The following is a 24,973-nucleotide window of genomic DNA, read 5'->3' as shown; positions in this document are numbered from 1 at the left end:
AATTATGAAATAAATACAGATATTTCCTCCAGTGATATGTCCTCATTCCATATCCTAACGTATCACTCCCCCGCCCCCTCTTGTGACATGCTTTTCATATCCATTAGAAGCTGAAGGACTCGCTAGGGTAACACAAGGAACAGGTCAGACAAATTCTCCAGCCGGCCCAGACAGCAACGCAATTTGCTTTTGTGTCCGCAGAGCACCGAAACCTGCGGGAGGGACGACGGACATTAAACAGACTAACTCAGGCACCACCACTCAGGTCTGCACGGATTCAAAGGCTGTCGTCCAGGAGCTGAACCCCCCCCCCCCCCCTCTCTTTTTTTTCTCTCTTGGGAACACAGCCCCCCCCCCCCCCCTGCCCAACCGCCCCCCGCCTGAGCCCGCAATGTAACTAATCCGCCCCTCCCACACACACACACACACACACAAGCTTTTCCTTTTCCCCCACGATGGCCACTGTATCCTGCATAACCTGTCAACATGCAATAGGGTGGATGTGCACCATGAAGCAAGCGACTAAACGCCCCCCATTACCCGAGTCTATGTGAAGACAACACTATCTCCACACATTAGTGACCCGTTACGTCTCGGTTTCGCAAAATAATGAGAATCAAGCGATATGCATGGTCCTGTATTAATTGAAGGGATGTCCAACGTTCCCACCAGATTCATATTTGTCGGTATGGTTAACACAAATATGTACATCATGGCATTAAACTACACAAAGAAACATTTTAGACGAGCGAAAAAAGCTTGTAGCTTCTGTGTTTCTGGGCTTTCTGTTTCTTTTATTCTGTTCTTACTCTAACAATGCTTGAGTACTGTATTTAAAATTAACCAATGCCAGTGCTGTGAAAGTTCTAGTCGTTGTCTTCATATATAGTCACCTAGCTTACCTTGTATGCTGACGTAAAAAAATGAGTTCATCTATCTATATGAACGTGTATGAATTGCAAGAGTATCATATTCTGAAAATTAACACAATAAACGTTTTTTTTTCATGCGGACAAAAGTGGCGAGACGCGAAGGTCGGACCGGCCTCGTCAGTCTGAACTTGTCCCCGCCCCTGGTGCGGCATCACGGCAGCGTCACATGCCTGACAATAATAAACAGGCCATGATGTGTGCCCAGTATAATTGTTAAGTCGCTAGAAGTAGCTGCAGTGATTCTGTGCCAGTGGAGCATCCCCGCCCGCTTGCCCGCCCGCCACCGTTTCGTCGATCACATCTACGCCCCATTGTGTGTGTCTTGTTGACCCATCGCAACATTGACTGGGTGCTTTTTATTGCCGGTGTCGGTATGAGATTGTTGAGAACGACGTGACTTCAGTGTTTGTTTTTGTTGTTGGAATGCAGTAAAAACACCTCAGTTCATGTGGAGAAACATGTCCGTGTCTTCTTATACCTCAAAATTAAGAATTCAGGTGAAGCTCACTAGTTGTACTCAGTGCATGGGCGGATCTATTCTAATCGGATCGTGGGCCGTGGGACACCCCAAATGTCAGTAAATTCCCAAATTATTTGTCTCATCACCTTTGACCAAAAGCTGAATTTTTTTTCTAAATAACTACTATATTACATGAAGAATATAAGATTGCTTGAATCCATTCTTCCTCCTATTGATCTCCGATGGCATATATGCATAACCTGTGCATTTCCGTCACCTGTTTGCTGGCATGGCACCTGCGCCGCCCTCTGCCGCTTCTTCTCGGCCGGATGGGGAAGCAAAGGGGGGGGGGGGGGGGTTCTTAATTCAGCCACGCTGACTAATGGACTCAGCTGGCAGCTACATCTGCTAGCCATTGAGTAGCGCCAAGGCTGTTCACACGCATTAGTGGCACATCTCTATTCCAGAAGCTTGATCATGCACTGGCAGAGCTGCTTTAGGCCATGTTGAGGTCCCAGATAAATCGCCTGGCTCAGATGAGCCAGGATAGGAAGTGAACATCCATGCTTAGAATAGAAAGAAAATCAATGTGGCAACAGAGCAATACCAAATGTTGGAAACATCGATTTTTTTTTTTTTCCCCCCAACTGAACTTATGTCATCGAGCCTCTCTAAGTCCTCTTAATTAGTATGTAAGTATGTCAGGATGTAAGAATGAGAGGAATCCAATAGATGCCCATAGAAAAAAACAATTCTGCCCCTAAGGGTTTACCCTGTACAAAATATATTGATAATATATTGACCAGTTCTCCAGTGGTTCTCTCTCATTAGAATTCATTTCAAGCATCCTCCTCGTCCAGTGATGTTGATCGGAGCTCAAGGTGAGTGGTTCTTCATCGTACACAGATACTTTATTTTATTTTGCTTAGCTCATCTGAGCCAGTGATTTTGTCAACCTGATCATTTCCTATTGTGTTTCCTCACAAAAGCCAACTCATGCCCCGCGAGGCCGACACCCAAGGTTGACTCAGTCGGTGTCCAACACGGATGGGGAGAGAACACTTCAACAAAGGGAAACCAAGAAGATGGAAGTTTTCTTGACGGGTGAGTCACCCCGTTCGGAGGAAGCACACCAGCCCGTCCTACAATTTGTAATGTAGAAGGAAGACCCGAAACACCACGTCGTAATAATCTAAATCACTTTATTAATTTAAGTTAGGTAGAGACATTAAACATCGGAACCACACTTTGATTTGCTATGGAGCAGTCTTCAGAAAAGTACAACAAAAAAAAAAGGTCATAATGTCAAACAAAATTTTAAAAAAAAAAGGCAAAAATAACAAAGAGGTAGAGAATCAAGGCTCGTCGCCATGACTGAAGTAATGACACCTACGGGAATGTCTTTAAAAACCGTGTCTTCCCCATATTGCAAATCTCCATACATGACACACAGTATAGGGAGACGCTCAATTGGGGTACTTGGCTACTACAGACATTTACAACACATTTTCAACGGGACAAATTGACAGCACAGTGTTACCTTTTTTTTTTTTTTTTTTTAAGGGGTGAAGAAAGAAAATAAAAAAATCTTAATACATTTCCCACCAGCGGTCACCAAGTAACAGATACAACTACACCATGAACATATACATTCTCCATTTGAGAGCTGATTGGACTGATTGAAGAAGGGGGGCTCCTTTTAAACATGTCTAACTTAACGCGAGTTGGCAGTGTAGCGAAAGCTTAAAAAAATTGCAGTGCAGGTCTACAAAAAGAAAAGTGAAGAAAGAAAAGTTTGTTGTTTTTACTGTCTGTACAGTAACATACTGTATATTTCCACAATGACACTAGATAAGGCTGGTGACTAAATAGTTAATTATTGGATACCGCTTCAAAACTAGTGACAGTATATAGATGTCTCTTTTTTTTAAAAAAAACACACGCACCAAAACAAATAAATCCATTGTGTAGTACACAGCTTTCTTTGTCCCAGAGAAACAATATGGTAAACCTTGGCATTTGCTCAATGCAAGTGCACCAGTCTAGATTCAGTCTTTCTGCTTTGCCGCCATACCCCCCCAGTGGTCATCTCCTCGTGCTCATAGGCTTATGCGTCCCGCCCCTTGTTCGTGTTGCGGACGGTGCCCCCTAGATCCCGTTCTTGGCCTCGTTGTTGTTCATGGCCTCCTTCCGCTGCGCCAGGAAAGGGTACATGCACTTGTCGGCACCCAGGAAGCGGTACATGCACACGATGGCCTCGAAGGGCAGGATGCTGCACAGGTGGCACAGGCGGTTAGCACTGACTTTTGTTGCGGTGACGAAGGGGGCGGGGCTGGGCTCACCTTTTCATGAAGTTGACCATGTAGACGATGCGAGGTGTGCAGATCATGGGCTGGTCTGTGAGAATGGCGCGCATGGCCTGCTTGACGCAGAATTCGGGCTTCAAGGGAGGCAGAAAGGGTTCGATCTCCTTCCTGAGTGGAGAAGGTCAAAGGTTAACCCCCCAAACCTAGATTGCTTAACATGTACAGTATGCTCTTTAATTCATTAGTAAGTTGATTCCCTGCTGAGTGGGGGGGGGCGGAGCTTATTGAGCCAGGTGCATCAACTGGCAAGGCTCCCCTGGGAAAGAATCACGCGCTCTCTGTCGGCAACAACGAGGCACAAAAGAGGCGAGTCTGACCGCGACTTTGAAGATCAAATGCTATTCGTCAGCCATTTTTATTGGGTGAAAATCAGTGAGCGCAAACTCTTGCCAGGTGCACCAAAAATAAAAAATAAATGCCTTGCAAACACAAAAAGACTTGCCTTATTCTGCAGCCTTTGAACATGCCCGTGTCCACCAGGTAAGGACACACCAGCGTCATGTTGATACCGTCCTTCTCCGAGGCCTTCAGTTCGTGGCTCAGCGACTCGTGGAAGCCGATGGCGCCGAATTTACTGGCACAGTAATCCTGGAGAGGTAAAAACAAATCTGTCAGGTTAGCACTGAGCCCACACACAACAGCCTCCAAGTTGTATTTCTCTTTCTTAATGTCATGTTTTTTAGGTGGTTGGATGTTTTCACTATGGAATAAAAAGGCTGGAGTTTTTCCATGGAAATTGGCAGTGGTATGAACAGAGAGTGAGTCGCGATGAAGATGTCTCCGTCGCTTCGGGAGCTGTCAGCTCATTCTGGAGCCACCCCCCCTCGCTCCAGAAGCAATCTATGAGGTTCTCCAATGCTCATCCGTGTCCCTTAATTTAACAGGGGGGGGGGGGGGGGTCAGCGTCATCTTAGATTTAGCGTTAAAAGCATTGTGTTTTGTTTTGGGTTTTTTGAGGATGGTGGGAACCATGAATGTGCATGTGCTGTGTTGTGATACTGACCTCCACTCCAGCTGTGCTGAACAAACCCAAGGAGCTGGCAACTGTCACAATGTGGCCGTGGTTCAGCTCCAGCATCTTGGGGAGAAACGCCTTGGTGGTCTGCGGGTGAGGAGAGGAGGCGGGGCGGGGGGGGGGCATTGAGGACAGCGGAAAATAAAGTAAGTTCACTTGTGCCAAAGCCCTTTGATCGCCCTTTTTTTTTCTTCACACTTCTCCATGGTTACGCACAAAGAAGCATCTGAATTCATAAGAGGCATAAAAAAGAATTGAAATGAAGAGTGGAATGTGAAAGTTTATTTTTGGCAGGTGTGAAAAGAAAAGATGGGAGGTGCCAGCCCACCTCCTGCGCCCCTCCCTTCAGGTATTCACTGGAAGAGCAGGTATGTACTGTGATGTGTGTGATCTTTTCCCACACAAATCTCTCATGAGCATTGTTGAGACGGCCACTAAAGAGCTGGCGACAGCGCCAGTCACAAAACTCAACACGATTCATGATTAAAGTCAGCCGACCCAACTTAAAGCCCATAATTCAATGAAACAATCTATTTTTAAATTTTAAATATGGATTCATTATTGGTACGGCTTATGATAATTTCACCCCCTAAAAAAGATCACAAGGCTTTTCTTTGAATTCATGTTCTCGCCCCACCAGTGGTCATGAGAAGAAATGCAGGCACGCAAACTGTAATGCACTTTTGCTGTGCGCACATGACGGCAAGCAAATGATTAGGTTATGGATCAACCCTTAGGGGCCTAACTTCCATCCTGGGTACCCAACGGGAGCCAATCAGCAGGTGTGACACATCATGGTAACTGACCAATCATTCTCCCGGCAGGGTGTTCGAAAAACAACCAGAGTTTTGTTGGGCGCCATGCTGCATCATTGTAGCCAGCAACAATAATTATAGCAGGCCCTTTTCTTTCTACTTGAGGTTTGCTGCAAAGTAAAAATCTGATCATTAGAATAGAAATAGATTTATCCTAGTTTGCTAGTTTTGCATGCAGAGGATCAATACACTCGACAAAAATGCATACTACAGTCAAGCCTCGGTTTTCGAACGTCCCCGTTCTCTAACAAATCGGAATTCGAACAAAAAATTCGAGATTTTTTTGCTTCGGTTGTCAAACACAATTCGGAGGTCGAACCTCGCGAGATGAGCCGGAAGGACCCGAGAAAACCCGACCGCGCGGCCCGGATGCCAACTGACTCCGTTGTTATTGTATTTTCGTTACTTTGAGAATTGTATTAACCCCTAATCATGCCTCCAAAGAAAGCAAGTTGGAGCAGTAAAGCCATCCTAAAACACAAAGACGCTCTTAAAGCAATGCGACAGTGAGCGCCCGGCGCGCTGGGGTTGAGCGATCAGACTTAAGCTCCCTGCGCACTGAGGTCCACTTAAATTTTGGAAAGTACATCAGGACTTTAAAAATATTCTCTAAATTTCAGCGACGGCTCAGTCACAATAATGCGACCAGCGCGGTGGAGTTGCGCGGTCGGCGACACGCTACGGTTGCGCGTTCGGCGGTGCGCTGCAGTTGCGCGATCGGACAAAATTAAGCTCCCTGCCCACTTAGGTCGACTTGAATTTTGGAAAGTACATCAGGACTTAGGCGGCTCGGTGGAGCACTGGGTAGCACGTCCGCCTCACAGTTAGGAGGGTGCGGGTTCGATTCCACCTCTGGCCCTCCCTGTGTGGAGTTTGCATGTTCTCCCCGGGCCCACGTGGGTTTTCTCCGGGCACTCCGGTTTCCTCCCACATCCCAAAAAACATGCTTGGTAGGCCGATTGAAGACTCCAAATTGTCCCTAGGTGTGAGTGCGAGTGCAAATGGTTTTGTCTCTGTGTGCCCTGCGATTGGCTGGCAACCGGTTCAGGGTGTCCCCCGCCTACTGCCCGATGACGGCTGGGATAGGCTCCAGCACACCCGCGACCCCAGTGGGGATTAAGCGGTTCAGAAAATGGATGGATGGATTGATGGATGGACATCAGGACTTTAAAAATATTTTCTAAATTTTAGCTACGGCTCTGTCACAATAATGCGACCCGCGCGGTGCAGTTGCGCGGTCGGCGACACGCTACGGTTGCGCGTTCGGCGGTGCACTGCAGTTGCACGATCGGACAAAAATGCGCAAATGAAAAAATGCGTTTTTTTTGTCTTGGAACGGATTAAAATTGTTTCCATTATTTGTAATGGAAAAAAGAGATTCGGAATTCGACCGATTCGCTTCTCGAACCACCTTCTGGAATGGATTGTGGTCGAAAACCGAGGTTTGACTGTACTACATTTCCAGTAAGTCTGGCTTCTTATAAAAAGTTACAGTTTTATGGTAGGGGGAGTCTTGCGGGAAAAATGCACCTTCTCTGTAAACAGAACCAGAGGGAGCGTGGTACCAGATAGCAGCGCACTTGCGAGGGGGAGGGAAGGCCTTGTTAAAGCTGCGTCAGAGCATCTGCGGGCATCTTGGTTCATTTTTTTGCCAGGTAATGAAACTTGGAAGCAATAAAAAAGGAGGACTTAACCGTTTTGGATGGCGCTCTGGCCAGGTAAAAGCGCTTTGGATTGGCCTCCAGACATCTGCACTTTTCCAAGATATAAATTTAAAGCTGCTAATCGAAACACTGAGGAAGGGGGGGGGGGGGGGGGGGTTGCGAGCGAGCCAGAATGGCGGTAGATGAGGGAGGATGTTGCGTGCAAATGAAGCATTAACTTAAGATATGTCCTGATGCGACTTGAGCCAAACTTTCTCACTCCCACTGTAAACGTTCAGAAAGCAGGGGATGGATTGCTCTGGCAGGAGATTCCCCGACGCGAGCCAACACTGCGAACACTTTCTGTAAAATTCAGCGAACCCCCGCTAATTACCAAGGATACGTGCCAGACCCGCCGATATTGAAGTATGAAATCGCAAAAGCCGTATACTGTAGCGGTAGGCTCATCCCCTGTCTAAAAACGGCCGTCCCGCCTCTCCATGGCAGCTCCCGGCATGCGGCCGTGACCCCTGCTGACCTATCGGACACAAAATGTGTGAAGGCGACCGGGGGGCTCGTGTCTTACATCAGAGCAGGCCGTAATTGGGCCTCGGCGTTCCGCTAAATTACCCGCTGACACAGGCCTACGTGGAGTGGCCCCTGCCCCGCCGCTCCACCTAATTGCGGCGAGGGGAAGCACTGGGGGTCCTGCACAAAAGCTTCCTGCACCTGGGATGTCAGGCCGCATTAGCGCCTCGCCGATACGAATATGAACAAAATATCGGGCCAGATGGTCTCTTAATTAAGCTGACTTCTCCAGGGGCAACGGGACGAAGCAGGAGATCCGACCGACGGCAGATCGCGGAATTTGATTAACTAGCTGACAGTTCCAACTCCCATTCACCACTTCAATGTTTTGAGTGAATGAGTTTGGCCATCGGCAAATTCATGAGCAGGTATCAAGTAGAGTAGCCACGTCTGGTTTTACACAGGTGCCTGAGGACCCACCCCCCCCCCCCCCCCCCCCCCCCGCTCGATATATAAAACCAGTCAAATAGGACCCTTCTGCCTGGCTGCCTCCATTCTCTGGCTACAGCAGGAATGCGGTCCGCAGAACTTGGCTCCTGTCGCCTGGCATCTCGTCAAGCGGATCCGCAGACAAGAAACCAATTGTCAGATAAAGTGGGTCAATAGCAGCTTACCATTAGCCTCTCATCTCGCCCACCCCGTGCTGCCTCCTTGGTCCTGCTCTTTTCCCGCCACAACACTTGGGGCGTACGGTTAGGAAAAATAACCATCTCGAGATGGCGAGGAGGGCTTCCGCTTAGTCCAAAGTGTGAACCGTCTCAAATAATAACGGCCAACACAGCTGACATTACCGATCGCTATCTGGACAATTGAAAGCATCCTCAGACGGATTCGGCAAGAGTCTGAGCTGCCCCCCCTGACTCCCCCACCCCTCTACCTACACATCCCATCCTTTTTGCAACACAGTGTGACAAGTATCGAAACAAATATTGGGTCTACCCTGAGAGACCAAAAAAATAAATAAAAAATTATCAGCATCTTGGCTTGACGACTTTGATCGTAAAAGGAAATTTCCTGCATCCTAAATCAGGTTGGCTTAGCTACTCTTTCACCCAGGGGTGCCTTTTAGGTGATGACCAACTTGTAAACCCGCTGTCATGATTTTGTGGGACCCCTCACCATGCGTTTAGACACAAATAGGGTAACATATGTCAACCTTGAAGCGTCCAAATTTGAAAGCACATTGAATGAATTTCTAGTCAGGATATTTTCATTTATAGAAGTTGGATTTGATAACATTTGCATGCAGCACGTGGCCATAATGTGTTGACGTAGGAAGGGATGCTGCTGTCGTCTGAGCTCCATTAAAGCCGCTTGTGTTTTTAATGAACCACATCCTCGACTCGGGTTGTCTCCATTCATTAAGACCTTCTTTCATCAGGAGCGCACACACACACGCAGGCACTTTTGTGTATTTGTACTTGAAATCCAATTGACATGTTTTGCTCACAGACTTAATGGCCTTTGGAAAAATGTGCATTTGAGCCCTGTGATCTACGCGAGTGACCAAGCAGGTACGTCCTAAGTGCCATCTACTGTGAGAGCATTTTTTTGTGAGTCGCTGGCATTGACAGTTGAAAAATTAAATTCATTATTTTTACAAAATAAATAATTTTACAGCACATGGAATGAATAGCAAGTCATAATCTCCGACTGAAGCCGCCTGAGACAAGAACAAGTCTGTGATTTAATTTCCCTCTGGTGGCATTCTAAAAACGCAGAAACAACCATTCCTTGTTATCATACAAGTACCAACACAAATTTAATTCTCTAGCCCGGCCCGCGTGAGGGATGAGATTAATTGTTGGCATGCATGTCAAAATGGAAACCATCGTGGGAATGTTAGTTTATGGCTACAATAATTATTTTTGCGTGCGTGTATCACCTCACCCAAAAGTGTGCGTGGCAGTTGACCACCATGGTGCGCTCGATCAGTTCATCGGGGCATTCCAGGAGGTGGTGGCCCGACACCACACCGGCGTTGTTGATGAGTATGTCCACCTCGCCCACCTCTCGACGCACCTTCTCAGCTGTGGAGTACACGCTCTCGCGCTTGCCCACGTCGCATGCGTATGTGTACACCTGGGGCTGGAATGGGGGCACTTCTTCAACGCCGCCTAAAGTAGTCGCTGTAAAAAAGTTGCACATACGTTTTTGTGGCAGGATTGGTAAATTAGTCCTTTTAGCGTTTCTTAAATTTCCAGTGCATGAACATTAATTAGCAAATATATGCAAAATGTACTATTTTAATTGCTGGATATAGTATAGTATTTTTGTGGCTCAAAATATAGCAATTTATTGGACAATTGTTTTACTTGAATTAATTTAGTGACAAGAGATGGGCATGCCATCTAGTGTGGAGGTGTACAATTAGGATTGTTTGGCCTTCAACTTGAATCCGCACGTCGCAACATACAGTTGTAGGCGTCGTACGCAATTCACAGAATCAAAGTAGTGGAATGTCAGGCGAGTTAAGATTACACAACGCATTTCAGCGTGCAATGCATGGAATACACGTTTTCCTGTGCAAATGCAGAAGAGAATGCGAAGGTCACGTGACTTAACACCATTTCTCATTTCTGCTAAGAATAAAGCAAATACATTATGTATCAAATAAATACCGGCATTAAAATAACGCCACGCTACCCACCATCTTTGGAGGTCGGCGTGTCCACTTCGTGGTAAATCTGCCGCACCATCTCTGCCGTCTCTTCGTTGCTTTGGCTGTTAATGTCCCACAGCACCAGGATGGCTCTCCGCCGGGCGAACTCCTTGGCGAAGAGCCGCCCGAGGCCACTTCCAGCCCCGGTGATAACGCACACCTGTCCGGCCACTCTCTTCTCCTTGGGCCGCACCACCCACTTCGCCCCGGCCGTTACGAAAGCCCAGAGCACCTTCAGGATGACCACGAAGAACTCCGCGATGATCATCATCATGTTGGACAGTTAAGTAAACAAAACAAAAATAAACGAGAGAGCGAGCGCGAGGTTGACCACTCTTTATGTAAACCGGAGACGACAAGACGGCGACTACTTCACGGACCTTGGCGATAATAGGAAACGCGAAGTATTAGCAGGGTAAAGTGCCAAAGAAGCGGAGAGAAGCCTACAAGTTGGATTAAAAGTTACAATGGGTGTTCACTTTGAGCGCACAAGCAGCACACTTAGAGGCTTCTTGCTCGCTTTCTCTGCTTCGTCTCATCCCGAAGCGCATCTGGGCTCGCTATTTATTCGGTCCTCCCATCAACACCGGACCCAATCGGACTCAGCCTTTGAGCGCCAGTTACAATGAATCTTTGACTCAACAGTAATCACATGACTTTTGGAAATATATATATATTGATAAGTAATGCCGTCACCACTCTTATCTAACTGTTTATTTATCTACCTACCATGGTTATTCTGTTATCATAAGTCTCAGACAAGAAAATCTAGTTCACAGACTTTTTGTAAACATTTCTCTCTTAGTACTGTTATCGAATCCCGGTGGAGGTTGACATCCGCTAATTGGTTCATTGCGTATCGCGCAGCGTGAAAGTGGATCGATCACCTCATAAAGGGAAACGCCACATTATTCCAACTGTCTGCGTACACTACTATCATTATTATTTAACGAGAGCTGCAGGGTGTGGCCGGGACTCGACAAACGTGCCCGCACCACCAGATAAGTGACGCACCTGGAGCACGTTCAAAGTCCTCCCTCCTCTTTCTACTTTTTAAATTGTGCAACGGATTGCAGCATGCACGCTTGGCCCTATGCGTGTGGTGGGTGTGTCAGGACTCCAAACCCTAATTCTATTCACACAGTTACTTGAAAACCAAATACTCAAAGTGAAGGCATGTAGCCCAATGTCAGTCGCCCTGCATATATTCTCTTTAAAGAGCACGGGTTTGTTTAAGCTAAATAGCATCTTGAACAAAATATTTCTAGTATGTTGGCAGAGCTATAGATGTATAAAGTGAAAACAATTCTCTTAGAATCGGACGATCAGGGCTTCGGATTTGCATAATCTTAAAATTGTTGAAAACACCTCCAAACGCTCTCCACTCAGTATATGCCCGTAAAATAATACAAGAGCGCCATGTTGCGGATAACGATTGTAAAGCTGCCAGATGTAGCTTGCGTTTCTTTCTTTCTTTCTTTCTTTCTTTCTTTCTTTCTTTCTTTCTTTCTTTCTTTCTTTCTTTCTTTCTTTCTTTCTTTCTTTCTTTCTTTCTTTCTTTCTTTCTTTCTTTCTTGAAATCTTGAATCTTGAATCTTGAATATATATATATATATATATATTTTTTATGTAAAAAAAAGTATGTTACGTTAACGTAACAATTTACTGTGACAAATTAATATAATTATAATAGTTTACTTGGTGTTACAGCATTTGTTAATTGAATGAGTTGAATAAGCGGAACGCATGAAACCACCGCATAGTTAGAAAAAAAAAACAAAAACGATTTAGTCCAAATTATTCGTGGATTTTCCATTTAGAATCTAAATCTTTAGATTGACCGTACGGCATTGGGTACTACCTTATTTTTACTCAGGCAGCTGAGAGAACATTTTTCTGGGTCCTGAAATTCTCAAACTGCGCATGCGCATCGGGTGATTTCTCTTTCTCGGTGGACGCCATGGCGGATAAGGAGTGAGTGTCTCTCTTAAAATCCAATCTTAAGGAATCTTGCCTTAAAATACATATCGTACCGCTTTTTAATCTTTAGCGACACTGTCGAATTTGTGTACAGCGTTTCCATGTTTGTATCGTGGAAGTTTGATGCATTATATCGCCTTTTGTGAGACGTTTTACACACCGTGGCCAGACTTCAATATGGCTGTCTTTGAAGTCGCACACGATATGTTGCAGAAGTGTTAGTGAGAAACAATTCAATTGGCTAACAGTTGAAAAAGTTGTACGTACTTTACTCGGTGAATAATAATTTTAGTCAACGTGTCGTACTTGTTTAAGCTTTTAGGTAATGCATAATGATAACATGGCCGTCTTTCCGACGTCTTTCCTGAGCACCTCCATTTTCCATATCCAATCTCATTGTAAATTGTGATTTTTTTTTTTTTTTATCATAGAAAAAAAGTCCCGTCTGTCCCTGAGAGCCTTTTGAAGAGACGACAGGCTTATGCCGCCAGTAAGGCCGCTCGCATCAAGCGAATGCTTACAGAGAAAAAGGTAAATGCAGGGATGAAAATCTTCCGCGGATTTCCGTGTTTTTTCCGTCGGGAGTATCATTTTCGTGAACCATGTAGATCCGTTGAGAAATTGTTTTTATATGGGGGGGGGGGGGGGGACAAGTAGTACGGGATCAGGGACTGCTTCAGATTGGCATGGCTCGAGAGCAGCGTTATCTTACAACTCTGAACACAAAGACGCTCTTAAAGCAATGCGACAGTGAGCGCCTGGCGCGCTGCGGTGGTGCTATCGGACCAAATTAAGCTCCCTGCGCACTGAGGTCTACTTACATTTTGGAAAGTACATCAGGACTTTAAAAATATTTTCCAAATTTCAGCGACGGCTCTGTCACAATAATGCGATCAGCGCGGTGCAGTTGTGCGGTCGGCGACGCACTATGTTTGCGCGGTCGGCGGTGCGCTGCAGTTGCGCGGTCGGACAAAATTAAGCTACCTGCGCACTTAGGTCCATTTGAATTTTGGAAAGTACATCAGGAGTCTAAAAATATTTTCTAAATTTCAGCGACTACTCTTGTCACAATAATGCAACCAGCGCGGGGCAGTTGCGCGGTCGGCGACACACTACGGTTGCGCGTTCGGTGGTGCGCTGCAGTTGCGCGATCGGACAAAAATGCTCAAATGAAAAAATGCTTAAAAAAGTCTTGGAACGGATTAAAAAAAAATCCATTATTTGTAATGGGAAAAATAGATTCAGAATTAAACCACCTCGATTCTCGAACCGCCTTCTGGAACGGATTGTGGTCCAAAGCCGAGGCTTGACTGTATTATATTCACCTTGGTAGCCCACCAAGCAGGAATATTTTTTAACAAAACTGTTGAAATTGAGTGATGAAATTAATGGTTTTAGGGTTGCGATACTGCCAAAATCCAGGAGTTTCCAGGGAGCTTTTCCCCTTGAGTCCCCTCCGGGGCGTTGCCCGTGGCCCCCTGCGGCCCCCAATGGGGCCTGTGGGCCCTGTGGCCCCTGCAGCACCCAATGGGGGCCTGTGGCCCCTGGCCCACTGCGGGCCCCATTGGGGGGGTGCTGCGGGCCCCATTGGGGGGGGCTGCGGGCCCCTGGCCCCCTGCGGCAAGTGGGGGGGGGGGCACAGGGCCCGGGGGTCCTTCGGCCCCCCCAGTGGGGCATGCGGACCCCAGACCCCGGCTACTTTTCAGTGGTTTTTTTCATTTGCCGTTCTCATCCCTGTAAATGGCTCTGATCACGCCAGATAATTCTGACACGGATTTTATTCACACGCAGTTCAATCTGTGTGGATTAAACGGTCATGGTTGATATACACCCCTTCTTTCCTCGTCATATCGACAATGATTAAAGACAATTCAAACTAGCCAGTTGTGTCTGAAACCACCAGTGAATGTTAATCACTGTTCAAACTGCACCTATTTTGCTGTTTGTGCCACTTAGCATGTAATAAACCTGATTGTCGTCATAGGCCCGCAAAGCTGAAAGAAAGGTCATCTTTAAGAGGGCCGAGCAGTACCACAAGGAGTACAGGCAGATGTACAGGCGTGAGATCCGCCTTTCACGAACTGCTCGTAAAGTTGGAAACTATTATGTGCCGGCTGAGCCCAAATTGGCATTTGTCATCAGGATTCGAGGGTGAGTGAAGGTCTGAGCAGAAGAATTGTTTTATTTTTGCAACTTTACTCATCTCTTAAGATTAGCATGACAAGTGTGGTTAATGATGTATGGGTCTTTCCCCGACTTATCGACTATGATGATACAATCCTTACTTTAAGCCAAATTTGTTCTGAAACCACACAAAATGCTTTAATTATTCAAATGATTCCGTACCAGTACATCTGCTGACTGAATGGATAATTTTTTGTAGCATCAATGGCGTGAGCCCAAAGGTCCGCAAAGTTCTGCAGTTGCTGCGTCTTCGTCAGATCTTCAACGCCGTGTTTGTTAAACTTAACAAGGCTTCCATCAACATGCTCAGGATAGCAGAACCTTACATTGCTTGGGGGTGAGTTTATTTCCACTGGTTGCTGAAATGAAAGCCAGTTTTGTCTGAAACCACATTCATATTAAAAGTTTTAAAAAATCTGTCTTAAGTTTAAATAATTGAAGAGTGAATAACTTGGCATTTTGAAACCTCACAGATACCCCAACCTGAAATCTGTGCGTGAGCTCATCTATAAGCGTGGCTTCGGAAAGATCAGGAAACAGCGCATCGCCCTCACGGACAACGCTTTGGTCAAGGGGAATCTTGGTAATGCACACACTTTGACGTATGCCTCAGTTTGAATGGATTCCCACATGCAGTTCAATCTGTGTGTGGATTAAACGGTCATGGTTGATGATGCACACCCCTTCTTTCCTCGGCTTATCGACAATGGTGAAAGAAAATTCAAACTTAGCCAGTTGTGTCTGAAACCACCTTCAGAATGTTTATCACTGTTCAAATGGCACCTTTTTGCTGTTTGCGCAATTTAACATGCTTAAATTTCACCTGCAGGCAAATATGGAATAATCTGCGTGGAGGACCTCATCCACGAGATATACACCGTTGGCAAGAACTTTAAGTCGGCCAACAACTTTCTGTGGCCATTCAAGCTGTCATCACCTCGTGGTGGCATGAATAAGAAGACCACCCACTTTGTGGAGGGAGGTGACGCTGGCAACAGGGAGGACCAGATAAACCGAATGATCAGGAGGATGAATTAAATCGTAAGTTTGGTTGCAAAAGATTAGTGCCCGCTTTCAAGTTGTCTCATTGGGTGTGGTTAATGATGCAATATTCTTTTCCCGTCTTATCGACTATGGTGAAAAACAGCTAAAGATAAGCCAACTTTGTCTGAAACCACATTTACCTGTGAAGACGCCAAAGCACTTCCACATATATGCCACTTAAACTGAACCATTTTTGTTTTTCCTTTCAGATTTGTACAAGACTCAATGTTCAATAAAAACAAAAAAAGTTTGACTACGTTGTTCCCACTGTGTTTTGAATTAGCACTACGGGCAATTATCCTTGTTCCCCACCACATCAACAGAAATAAAGAAATATTTTTGTACTCAATACTTCTAACAGCCAGTCAGTCTTTTAGAGAGCTTTGTAAAATCTTTTGACACTGCATGTGGAATAAAATGGTCCGCGAGCCCTTGGTATTCCATTTGTTGATGCAGATTGTCACATCGAACTGGAGGCTGCAAGCGGTGGGTCGTTTAAGAACGATGTTGCCTTGGTGACGGCGCGTATTACGTTGGGTGTAGTGAGGGCGACCTAGTATACACCTGTGAGTCACTTTCCAAGAACACGAAGGGATAGTGTACAGTTAACTACTCTTGAGTGTGCAACATGACGTTGCATCTGGAAGCATCGCTGCCGTCTTCAGAAACTTTTCTTGAAAGGGGACGCTCAAATTGCGACCATCATGGGCCCAGTTCAGGCAGTTGTCAGACTCAGGCGCTCTACAGATTGATGATGGCAGCCACTTTGAGACGACTACCTTTCACACGACCGATTCGGACGTTTTCATCGGCTCAACCTTTGAATAGTGAGTGAACGACGTTGCCATTACACGCGAACGTAGCTTCTGTGCTAAACGACAGCTAGCTAGCGGTTCATTCATAACGTAGGAATTCAGAGATGTCCAATTTGGCTAAGCCATTTATTTCGCATCTAGAATTCATCATCCCTTTATCCGTGGTTTGCCGACATGTCGAAAAATGACCATTTATCATCAACTTTCCGTTTTTGAGTTGAGACTGCAGACCAGAAGTTGCCTTGGTGTAATTCGTTAGTTTCACCTCTAGGTGGTGGTAATGTATCATGTTAATGAATAGCAATCTCGCGTCATTGACGTCTGTTTGACTATTAGGACACTATCTGAAAAAATAACGTTATTTTAGATGGCGTGCTGGAGAACACTAGTTTACTCCCTCCATTAGGGGACAACCATGGACAACCCCAACAGGATGAGCAGCCCTTTGGCCTCTCCAAGACCCATCCAGGTGGCCATGCTTGGAGGCCCTTAACCTTGAGGTTTGCTATTAAGCAATTTTGTGGCAACATAAGTTATAGTGCACTGTAAAGAACAAGAGCAGCTGTAAAAAAGTGGTGTATACACTGTAACTATTTGCACCCCTTCTTGATCCTTCTCTTTTGTTTGTTCCCTGCAGATTATCTGAGCGATACAAACTTAACGGGTGCCCGGCTGCCCTTTTGCCACCTACAATAGTCCTTAGAGGCTTGGGCACTTTTCCTGTGCAGACCTGCAAGTACAGCGGGTATTTGAGTGTGGGAGTGGTATTCTAAAATAAATTCATTAATAACACTCTATATACAGTCGAGTTAGGCTATAGCGCTCATGCCTTTCCGCTCTAAATTTCCTCCTCTGCAGGGCCAAAGTCAATTATCCCGCCAACAATCTCCTCTCTGCTAAAGACCATCTGAAGGGTGAGTAAGCATGTCAGATGAGGTCTTTATTGTGGATTGACATACGGGAAGCCATTTTAACACCTTCTCTCTACTACTGGCCATTTTCATGTAGGTCATTCATACCCTGACCCCATGGTGGGAGCCTCCCATTCTTTTCTCCAAAAGATATCTGAGTTGTCCTCTTTGGAGGGTGAGACGGCGAGGTGTGAAAAGCTTAAGAAAACAAGGGTGTCTCGAAAAGCCTCATCCTCTTGACAATCACTGCTTCCCCAGTCAAAGTGGTACAGAGGAGAAACAGATTTTGAGATGATGCCACGGATGGGTCATGGACTTCAAAGCTTGAGGGCACCCTGTTCATTTAAGTGGCTCTTCCTCTCTGCTATTTTGTCTTCACTAGTGCTAGTTTTTAGCCTGACGTGGTTAGCTGTTACATTCTGTCATTTATGAATTTTTCCTCTGGTCAAAAATCACTGTATACAGTATTGTATACAGACAGTATTGACTATTGGTTTTTAAAACATGATTAAAGTGGCACAAACTTGTACTTTGATATACTTTGACTACAATTGTACTCTTGTAATGCAACTTTTTTATTTCGTGCTAAATTTGTAACGTATGAATATGTGGCCAGGTGGCACAAAAAAATACATGTATGCAGACAGTATTGAGTATTGGTTTTCAAAACATGATTAAAGTGGCACAAACTTGTATTTTGATATACTTTGACTACAATTGTACTCTTGTAATGCAACTTTTTATTTCGTGCTAAATTTGTAACGTATGAATGTGTGGCCAGGTGGCACAAAAAATGCATGTTCAGTTAGGGTAGTACTTTTTTAGTGTTATTTGAAGAGGTTGGTAAGTATTGTGATTGAGAAACTAGGTTTCAGATATACTTTACCTAGTGTTGCGTTTTGTTCAAGATGTCCGTCGTTGAGCAAGGAAAACAAAGATGTGGAGTAATAGTTGGTTCTTTATTTGCAAGATCTTGGGTTGTTTTACGGCAGTCAGTACACAATGCACTTCAGCAGATGAAAACAACAAGGTCAGACTCCAGATCAGAAGGTTTTAGACTGTCCGCAATCAGGAATACGGAAGGGAAGAAAAGGGAGGGGAAAAGAAGAAAAAACATATCCTCATAAGAATGTCTTATCTACTGAATGTTTTGTATCAATGTGTCATGACCTTAATTCAAGATTCAAGAGTTTTTATTCGCCATGTTTGAGCGTGCCAAACAAGGAATTTGACTTGGGTAAATCACAGCCTCTGTTCAACATTTAGGTGACTAACAACACTCAGGACATGTGAAAAATGGCAAATATTCTCAAACATCCCCTGATCTTAAACTCCCAAGAGGGCAAGGAAGAACTCAAAACTCCAGCTCGGGGAACTGAGAAACCTTGAGAAGAGACCACAGATGGGAAGGTCCCTTATCCAGGATGACCAGGCTGCAATGGATGCAGAGAGGACACATAGTACAAACAGTGTAGACAAATTCAAAAAAGGTGTGGAGAGCAGGATGTAATGAGCTCTGCCTTATGTGTAATGGAAATGTTACCAAGCTGTGTGTGCCGTGTCTATGCTCTGATGGAGCAACTATGTTTGTATAAATTAATAAGAATATTTAGACATTGCTGTTGCTCCCTTTTCAGTCCCCCTTTTGACCTCAACAGAGGTCAACCAAAAGGCAAGGACAAACTAACAAAGTGCGTCATGAAAACGGGAATATTGGATCATCTGATAGGCGATAGGTCCATCTAAATCGCGGCTCTCAATTACAGTAGTAATCAGTCGGTTACACAATGAGCATAATCAAGGAATACAAGAACATCTATAAGCCATGTAAAAACGAACACAGATGATATACGTGCTTATGCCAGGGTTGGGGGAATAGTGGCGGCTGTAGGCATGAGAATATCGATTCTCATTAGAAGGTGTGGTGGAAATTTGTATCAATCAGATGGGAGTTCGTAATTTTATCCATATCAGTGGAGAAATAATAAAGAGAGCAAGACCACGAATACCTAACATTAAGAGAGTAAATGAGGGAGGACGGGGTGGGGGTTGCAAAAGGTGATACATGATGAAAAACTTCAATGTCATAAAATAAACTGCCATGAGGAGGTCTCGCCTCAATTCTGTTCGACTTGAGTGTGTGAGTGAAAAACCTGCGGCAAGATGTAATAATGCAGGGGAAAAAAACGATCCCTTTGCCTTAGGCGACCAAAATGTTTTCACTATCGTCAGTCCGAGATAACACTTGCTGGTAACAGTTCAGCCGTTGGGGGCTTGGCACGCCCACTGGTGGAGGGTAAGCACAGTTCATACCCCCTTTGCAGCTCTGCTCCGTCCGGAAGGAACCTGGAAACATCTGCTGTGCAGTCTTTGTCTTCAGTGGCTCAGGGTAGACTACCAAGGGGAAGAGGATTATTCTGCCTCTTTTTCAATTGGGAGTGGGGACGCTGTCGAATCTGGATCTTTGCAGGAATCCTTCACAGGGGCACACTGAGATAGGTGATACCACATGTCCTTTGCCGGCCAGTCGGATGGCATGCGAGGCGGGCTCCACCACATTATAGGGTCTAGTCCACCCAAGCTCCGTCGACTTTCTGCTCAGGACTTTCAGCCAGACAGTTGGGGTGATCCGGATCTCAGCCTTTGCTTCCGGGTCCGCAGCAGTTTGCTCAGCAAACCACAATCTGGATCAGCAACTGGAAGGGTCAAAATTGGTCCAGGAATACAGCGACCTTTCTGCAACTCAGAAGAGGTGTGCCCAGTTTGGGCATTAACAGACATATGCACACACATCAATGCAGGAGGGAGTGCTTGAACCCAATTCAAATTCAATGTATCTTTCAGTTATCTATGTCTCATATCCAATTCAATTCATGTTCAAATCATTCATCATTTTCCCAAAATGGTTCAACTGCTCAATTTTTTTTAATCAGAGTGACGGGAGGGGCACAATTCAGAAAACGTGCTCAGCTCGTAGAGAAAATGCGATTTAAACAATAAAACCTAAGCTAAACGTTGCAGGTGACCTTTTTTTCATGCGCCGTGGTCAACTCGGCACTCTAAAGCCCCCTAGAGAACTTTTTACTCTGCCAACCTAACCAGAGTGACGGGAGGCGCAAAAGAAATAGACAATGTATAAACCTTTGATGTCTATTGTATGCAAATGTATATGCAAATGAGCTAGGCGCCAGTCTGGTGGGCGCCAAGATAGCGCCAGTCAAGAGGGGGGGCTGTCACCATTTTGGTTTGGTGGCGCCATTTTGGATGGGGTTATGTCTGGGCATGTATGGGGCCTGTATTATATCAGCCGGATGCAGAGTCAGATTTTCTAACAAACATTGATAAAATAGATTTGCATCCATTTTTTGTGAAACAAACCAAAGAAGTACCGTTTTTTCCCATGTATAATGCGCCCCCATGTATAATACGCACCCTAAAAATGGCATGTCGATGCTGGAAAAAGGCCTGTACCCATGTATAATACGCACCCAAATTTTGACTTTTTTAAAATTTTATTTTATTTATTTTTTTATTATTCTTTTTTTTAAGTCCCAATGATCGTCACACACACGTCTGGGTGTGGTGAAATTTGTCCTCTGCATTTGACCCATCCCCGTGTGATTTTGATCCATCCCCTGGGGGAGAGGGGAGCAGTGATCAGCAGCGGCGCCGCGCTCGGGAATCATTTGGTGATCTAACCCCCCAATTCCAACCCTTAATGCTGAGTGCCAAGCAGGGAGGCAATGGGTCCCATTTTTATAGTCTTTGGTATGACCCGGCCGGGTTACTTAAGTCCGTAAACGTAAAATTATTTCAGAAAAAAGATCATCTTTGGGAACAACCGGATGTTATTCTGCCGGTCAGTATCACTGCGCATTAACAAACTCGATAGCGAAGAAATATGTGAGACTCTCAACGGGATCACCAATATTTGAGTGATGTTCCAGTTATTTATCACAATTATTTATTATAATAATAATAATATATATAATATACATAATAATTATTTATTTATTATTCACAATTGTCATGGTGATCTTTCTGGTGATTTCTTAACTAGGCTGGATGTATTTTTTTATTTGGCGTTGATTTCTCCGACTGCCCAGAAAGGCACCACCGCGATCGGTTAGGTTAAAATGAAAAGAGAGGAAAGTGACGTGCGGACATGTGAAAAAGGCGGCTCTGTATGGGAGAGAAGTTGAAGAGGAATAAAAACACCCTTGGAAACCAAAACTTGCCCCTCGTCGTGACTCGGAGCCGCAACAAATGTTTCGGATTTGTGTAAGGTACATTGTGACAGCAAACGAGCAGGTGATCGAGCAAACGTCTGATACGAGAGCATTGTGTTCGTATGGAGCGTGTTTGAAGTGAACAGCAGAGAAGAAAGGAACAAGGCAAAGTGTTGTGAAATAAAATATTACCTGTAATACGCATTTTGTTATTTGCTGATTGAAACTGCTAATTAAACTGTGAATTGAAACTAATAGGAAGAAAACTGAACTCTCGCTCTTTTTTAGCTGACGTGTCTTGCGCATCCGTTCTGCGCATCTGTAATGGCGGCCTCCATATGATATATGGGGTCTGCGATGGAGATTAAAAAACAAACAATATTTGACAATAACACACCATCAAGGATTGCATCATCCCATCAAACGATGTGTCGTCAATTATGAATTTTACTGACTAAGTGTGTTGGGCAGGATGGCTGAATGCGATGCGCGATTGACGTGTCTTGCGCATCCGTTCTGCGCATACTGTCATGGCGGCCTCCGTATGATATCCGTGTGATATATAAAACAAACAATATTTGACAATAACACACCATCAAGGATTGCACCATCGCATCAAACGATGTGTCGTCAATTATGAATTTTACTGACTAAGTGTGTTGGGCAGGATGGCTGAATGCGCTGCGCGATTGACAACAAACAAGAAGAAAGGTGATTTCAAGTTTTATTTCGAGGGAGATTTTCTTCAAAAATTGTTGTACCCATGTATAATACGCACCCAAGATTTTAGGACAATAAATTAGTGAGATTTCGCGCATTATACATGGAAAAAACGGTAATACATCTGAGCTAGATTTGCTATCAACCAGTCGCCTAGGGGTCAAGGGGGGAGTTTTGTTGAAAAAAAGGCATCTGAAGGAGCTAGTCAAGGTGTTGCTGCACCTAATTTGACATACAATAGTTTGTGGAGCCTCCTCGAGTAGAGTCAGGAGAGTCAACAATTATTGGGTCCGAGTTGTCTGCGGTGGTTGGGGCTTGATGGGCTGCATGTAGCACATGTGAGGGTTCAGCAAGGCATCATCTTGATTTAAGATTTCATCACACACTGTGCATTTTTAACAGGGCAGCGATGTTTAGCACCGGTACCATCAGCTTTCATATAATATTGGAGACCACAATGCAAGCATTTTTCGTATGAGCTGCAGTTGCTCACACGACTCGTCGCTCGAAACTCTTTATGTTTGGCAAAGCATTCCTCATTACGACAAGTTTTGTTACAATCGGGGCAGATAACACGTTTAAATCGCCGTTGTTTACAACGCGGATCGAGACAAATGTTAGTGTCCTTCACAATGGTGTTGATGCCAGTTCTCGTGCCCCTTGTAGCAATGTCTGCAAAAGAACGCGTGACCGACGAATGCCTCTATAGCTTTCACGCCGTAGCAATGATCCTCGAGGTGTAAGACAAATAAAGTGTCTTCGTCTGTTTTGGGATAATGTGTGTCGAAAAAAGTCATGGGGCGACAGTTCTCTTTTCGGTACATTACAGTTATTTTCCGTTTGAGAACTTTTTCAAATTTATGGACATTGCCCAGACTCACAGGTGTTTGACAATTCAACCCCACACTCTCATGTAAAGCTGTGCCTGTCTTGTGGCCTGTTTTGTTGTTAGTGTGTCATTTAGCAGATAGGTTAGCGAGAGAGCAAAGCATAGATTGTTGTCTTTATTACGAGGTATGTGTAAGTGTCGTTTTTCCAACCTCAAAATTTCTTTGTTGGTACTGTTCACCAATCTGCGACGCATTCCGCCGCGCAATGGAGTGACTATTTGTACAATAAGCTCTAAGCTCTCATCAGCCAAAAGCTCTACATTTGATTGAGCTAGACGCTCAAGCATGTCTGAAACACTATCTCTGATAGAGTTTATGTCACTCTTTTGCTGGTAAATGTGAGCCCTATCATCACCACCCACTAACTCAGCTTGAATCACATCACCTGGTTGTGCTCGCCTATCCACCTCTTGCAAAACATCATCTATCTTATCCTCAATCTGGAGGTAAAAGGTTGCAAAATCATTGATGTTCGCTTGCGATGGTATATTTAACTGCCGCCTTACCTCGACATTATTGAAATGCGGTCTATTGACTACAACAGAACCGCCGCGCTGATCAGTTATTACAGAACTGTTGTTAGATTGGTGGGGCATGTGTTGAAATGCTGGTGTGCTGTCATCAATAACATCTATTTCGTGATCAATTATAACAGAGCAGTTGTTAGGCTGAAATGCCGGTGGAATGTCAACAGTTATTACAGAACCGTTGTCATGATGGTGCTGAAATATCGGTGTGCTGTCATCAATAACAGCCAGCGTTGAATTGACAGGCTTAACGGTCAACGGGTCAATCAGAGGCTGCGTATTTAGATTTTGGATCATGTTTAGCAATTGAACAGGAATATCAGGACTGATACGCCCGCTGCTATCATTAGCTTGGTTATTTAATTCTGCTATCATGTTTAGCAGTTGTGACGGGATCAGTGTAGGACTCTGTCTACCTTCATTCAGACTCTGATTGTTCAGATCATCTATGACAACTTGTAAATGGGTAAGAATATCAGGACTGACGGGGTTTTCTCCCTCCAACAAAGCATTGTTCACATTGTTGAGCAAATCTGATATTTGGCTCGTAGACGCATTGGTTGATAGCAAATCATTGTTAACGCTTGACAAATCTAGCTCAGGTGTATCACTTCTTTGGTTTGTTTCACAAGATGGCTGCAAATCTATTTCGTCAATGTTTGTTAAGAAATCCGACTCTGTTGACGTAAGGTTAGAATGATCCATTATATTTCTTTTTTTTAAGAAAATCACAACAGAAACAACACAGAGTAGTAAAAAAAAAAAACAACAGACCTATCTTGATTCGGCCAAATCTGTCAGAATACGTATTACCTTAAAACATTCTTGTAACCGACTTTTGTAGATACAATTACCACTGCACTTTACAGGACTATTCTTGTGGTGATGACTCTCGCGTGCCGGCTCAGGCCCCTTGGTGGTTGAGTGGCCCGTGTTGTAGAAGGTCGCCCCCCTCCTCCTCCTTCCTCTTTGGACCCCTCGCCCTGTGTCACGACGCTTAACTGGAAGTACCGTAATTTTCGGACTATAAGTCGCACCGGAGTATAAGTCGCACCAGCCATAAAATGCCCAAAAAAGTGAAAAAAAACATATATAAGTCGCTCCGGAGTATAAGACGCATTTTGGGGGGCAATTTATTCGACAAAATCCAACACCAAGAACAGTCATGAATGAGCAACAACAGGCTAAACGA

The 24,973-nt window shown here is 44.8% G+C and overlaps 5 protein-coding genes and 3 non-coding genes across 10 annotated transcripts in view; 6 read left to right on the top strand and 2 right to left on the bottom strand.

Annotated features, from left to right (window-relative positions):
- stau2 (staufen double-stranded RNA binding protein 2) overlaps positions 1-1,389 on the top strand; it is a 50,883-nt gene extending 49,494 nt beyond the window's left edge. For both annotated transcript variants that reach the window (XM_037279582.1, XM_037279581.1), the window contains one exon: positions 202-1,389. In XM_037279582.1, coding sequence (XP_037135477.1) covers positions 202-237 — 36 coding nt within the window. In that variant the 3' untranslated portion in view covers positions 238-1,389. The remainder of the gene's footprint in view (positions 1-201) is intronic.
- Positions 1,390-2,576: 1,187 nt separating this feature from the next.
- On the bottom strand, positions 2,577-11,056 carry rdh10a (retinol dehydrogenase 10a). Its single transcript, XM_037279850.1, has 6 exons — positions 10,470-11,056; positions 9,710-9,948; positions 4,762-4,860; positions 4,201-4,346; positions 3,735-3,866; positions 2,577-3,664 (listed from the first exon to the last, which is right to left on the bottom strand). Exons 1-6 carry the CDS (start codon positions 10,753-10,755, stop codon positions 3,541-3,543), a joined length of 1,026 nt encoding a protein of 341 aa, XP_037135745.1. The 5' UTR covers positions 10,756-11,056; the 3' UTR covers positions 2,577-3,540.
- A 1,304-nt stretch (positions 11,057-12,360) lies between these two features.
- Positions 12,361-15,945, top strand: rpl7 (ribosomal protein L7). The gene is made up of 7 exons (XM_037279809.1): positions 12,361-12,455; positions 12,893-12,992; positions 14,446-14,612; positions 14,845-14,982; positions 15,119-15,228; positions 15,475-15,686; positions 15,899-15,945. Exons 1-6 carry the CDS (start codon positions 12,442-12,444, stop codon positions 15,681-15,683), a joined length of 738 nt encoding a protein of 245 aa, XP_037135704.1. The 5' UTR covers positions 12,361-12,441; the 3' UTR covers positions 15,684-15,686; positions 15,899-15,945.
- On the top strand, positions 14,685-14,776 carry LOC119139646. Its single transcript, XR_005101396.1, has one exon. It is a non-coding gene; the product is annotated as a small nucleolar SNORD12/SNORD106 (small nucleolar RNA).
- Positions 15,309-15,399, top strand: LOC119139648. Its single transcript, XR_005101398.1, has one exon. It is a non-coding gene; the product is annotated as a small nucleolar SNORD12/SNORD106 (small nucleolar RNA).
- On the top strand, positions 15,736-15,826 carry LOC119139647. Its single transcript, XR_005101397.1, has one exon. It is a non-coding gene; the product is annotated as a small nucleolar SNORD12/SNORD106 (small nucleolar RNA).
- Positions 15,946-16,248: 303 nt separating the features above from the next.
- si:ch211-171b20.3 lies at positions 16,249-17,861 on the top strand. Of its 2 annotated transcripts, none has more exons than XM_037279811.1 (5): positions 16,249-16,516; positions 16,911-17,004; positions 17,142-17,249; positions 17,363-17,418; positions 17,513-17,861. In XM_037279811.1, the coding sequence occupies exons 1-5, from the start codon at positions 16,318-16,320 to the stop codon at positions 17,653-17,655; spliced, it is 600 nt and encodes a 199-aa protein (XP_037135706.1). In that variant the 5' UTR covers positions 16,249-16,317; the 3' UTR covers positions 17,656-17,861. The 2 variants fall into 2 exon arrangements, with proteins under 2 accessions (XP_037135706.1, XP_037135705.1); XM_037279810.1 differs by having other exon boundaries at positions 16,872-17,004.
- A 5,130-nt stretch (positions 17,862-22,991) lies between these two features.
- Positions 22,992-24,651, bottom strand: LOC119139583. The gene is made up of 3 exons (XM_037280395.1): positions 23,996-24,651; positions 23,515-23,944; positions 22,992-23,036 (listed from the first exon to the last, which is right to left on the bottom strand). The coding sequence occupies exons 1-3, from the start codon at positions 24,484-24,486 to the stop codon at positions 22,992-22,994; spliced, it is 966 nt and encodes a 321-aa protein (XP_037136290.1). The 5' UTR covers positions 24,487-24,651.
- Between the last annotated feature and the right edge of the window lie 322 nt (positions 24,652-24,973).

This window comes from Syngnathus acus, chromosome 20, assembly GCF_901709675.1.
Source record: "Syngnathus acus chromosome 20, fSynAcu1.2, whole genome shotgun sequence".
Classification (NCBI taxonomy): Eukaryota; Metazoa; Chordata; class Actinopteri; order Syngnathiformes; family Syngnathidae; genus Syngnathus; species Syngnathus acus.
Note: the sequence above shows the minus strand (reverse complement) of the source record. Positions and strands in the feature narration are given on the sequence as shown.

Coding starts and splice junctions, on each gene's coding strand:
- si:ch211-171b20.3 (XM_037279810.1), top strand. CDS start 16,318: ATGACGTTGCATCTGGAAGCATCGCTGCCGTCTTCAGAAACTTTTCTT. Junction 16,517..16,871: donor ATCGGCTCAACCTTTGAATA/GTGAGTGAACGA, acceptor ACGTTATTTTAG/ATGGCGTGCTGGAGAACACT. Junction 17,419..17,512: donor TGCTAAAGACCATCTGAAGG/GTGAGTAAGCAT, acceptor ATTTTCATGTAG/GTCATTCATACCCTGACCCC.
- rpl7 (XM_037279809.1), top strand. Junction 12,993..14,445: donor GAATGCTTACAGAGAAAAAG/GTAAATGCAGGG, acceptor TTGTCGTCATAG/GCCCGCAAAGCTGAAAGAAA. Junction 15,229..15,474: donor TTTGGTCAAGGGGAATCTTG/GTAATGCACACA, acceptor TTTCACCTGCAG/GCAAATATGGAATAATCTGC.
- rdh10a (XM_037279850.1), bottom strand. CDS start 10,755: ATGATGATGATCATCGCGGAGTTCTTCGTGGTCATCCTGAAGGTGCTC. Junction 4,347..4,761: donor TCAGCACAGCTGGAGTGGAG/GTCAGTATCACA, acceptor TTACCTCTCCAG/GATTACTGTGCCAGTAAATT. Junction 3,665..3,734: donor ATGGTCAACTTCATGAAAAG/GTGAGCCCAGCC, acceptor CCACCTGTGCAG/CATCCTGCCCTTCGAGGCCA.
- LOC119139583 (XM_037280395.1), bottom strand. CDS start 24,486: ATGGATCATTCTAACCTTACGTCAACAGAGTCGGATTTCTTAACAAAC. Junction 23,945..23,995: donor ACGCTGGCTGTTATTGATGA/CAGCACACCGAT, acceptor TGTAATAACTGT/TGACATTCCACCGGCATTTC. Junction 23,037..23,514: donor AGCGTCTAGCTCAATCAAAT/GTAGAGCTTTTG, acceptor GTTCTTTTGCAG/ACATTGCTACAAGGGGCACG.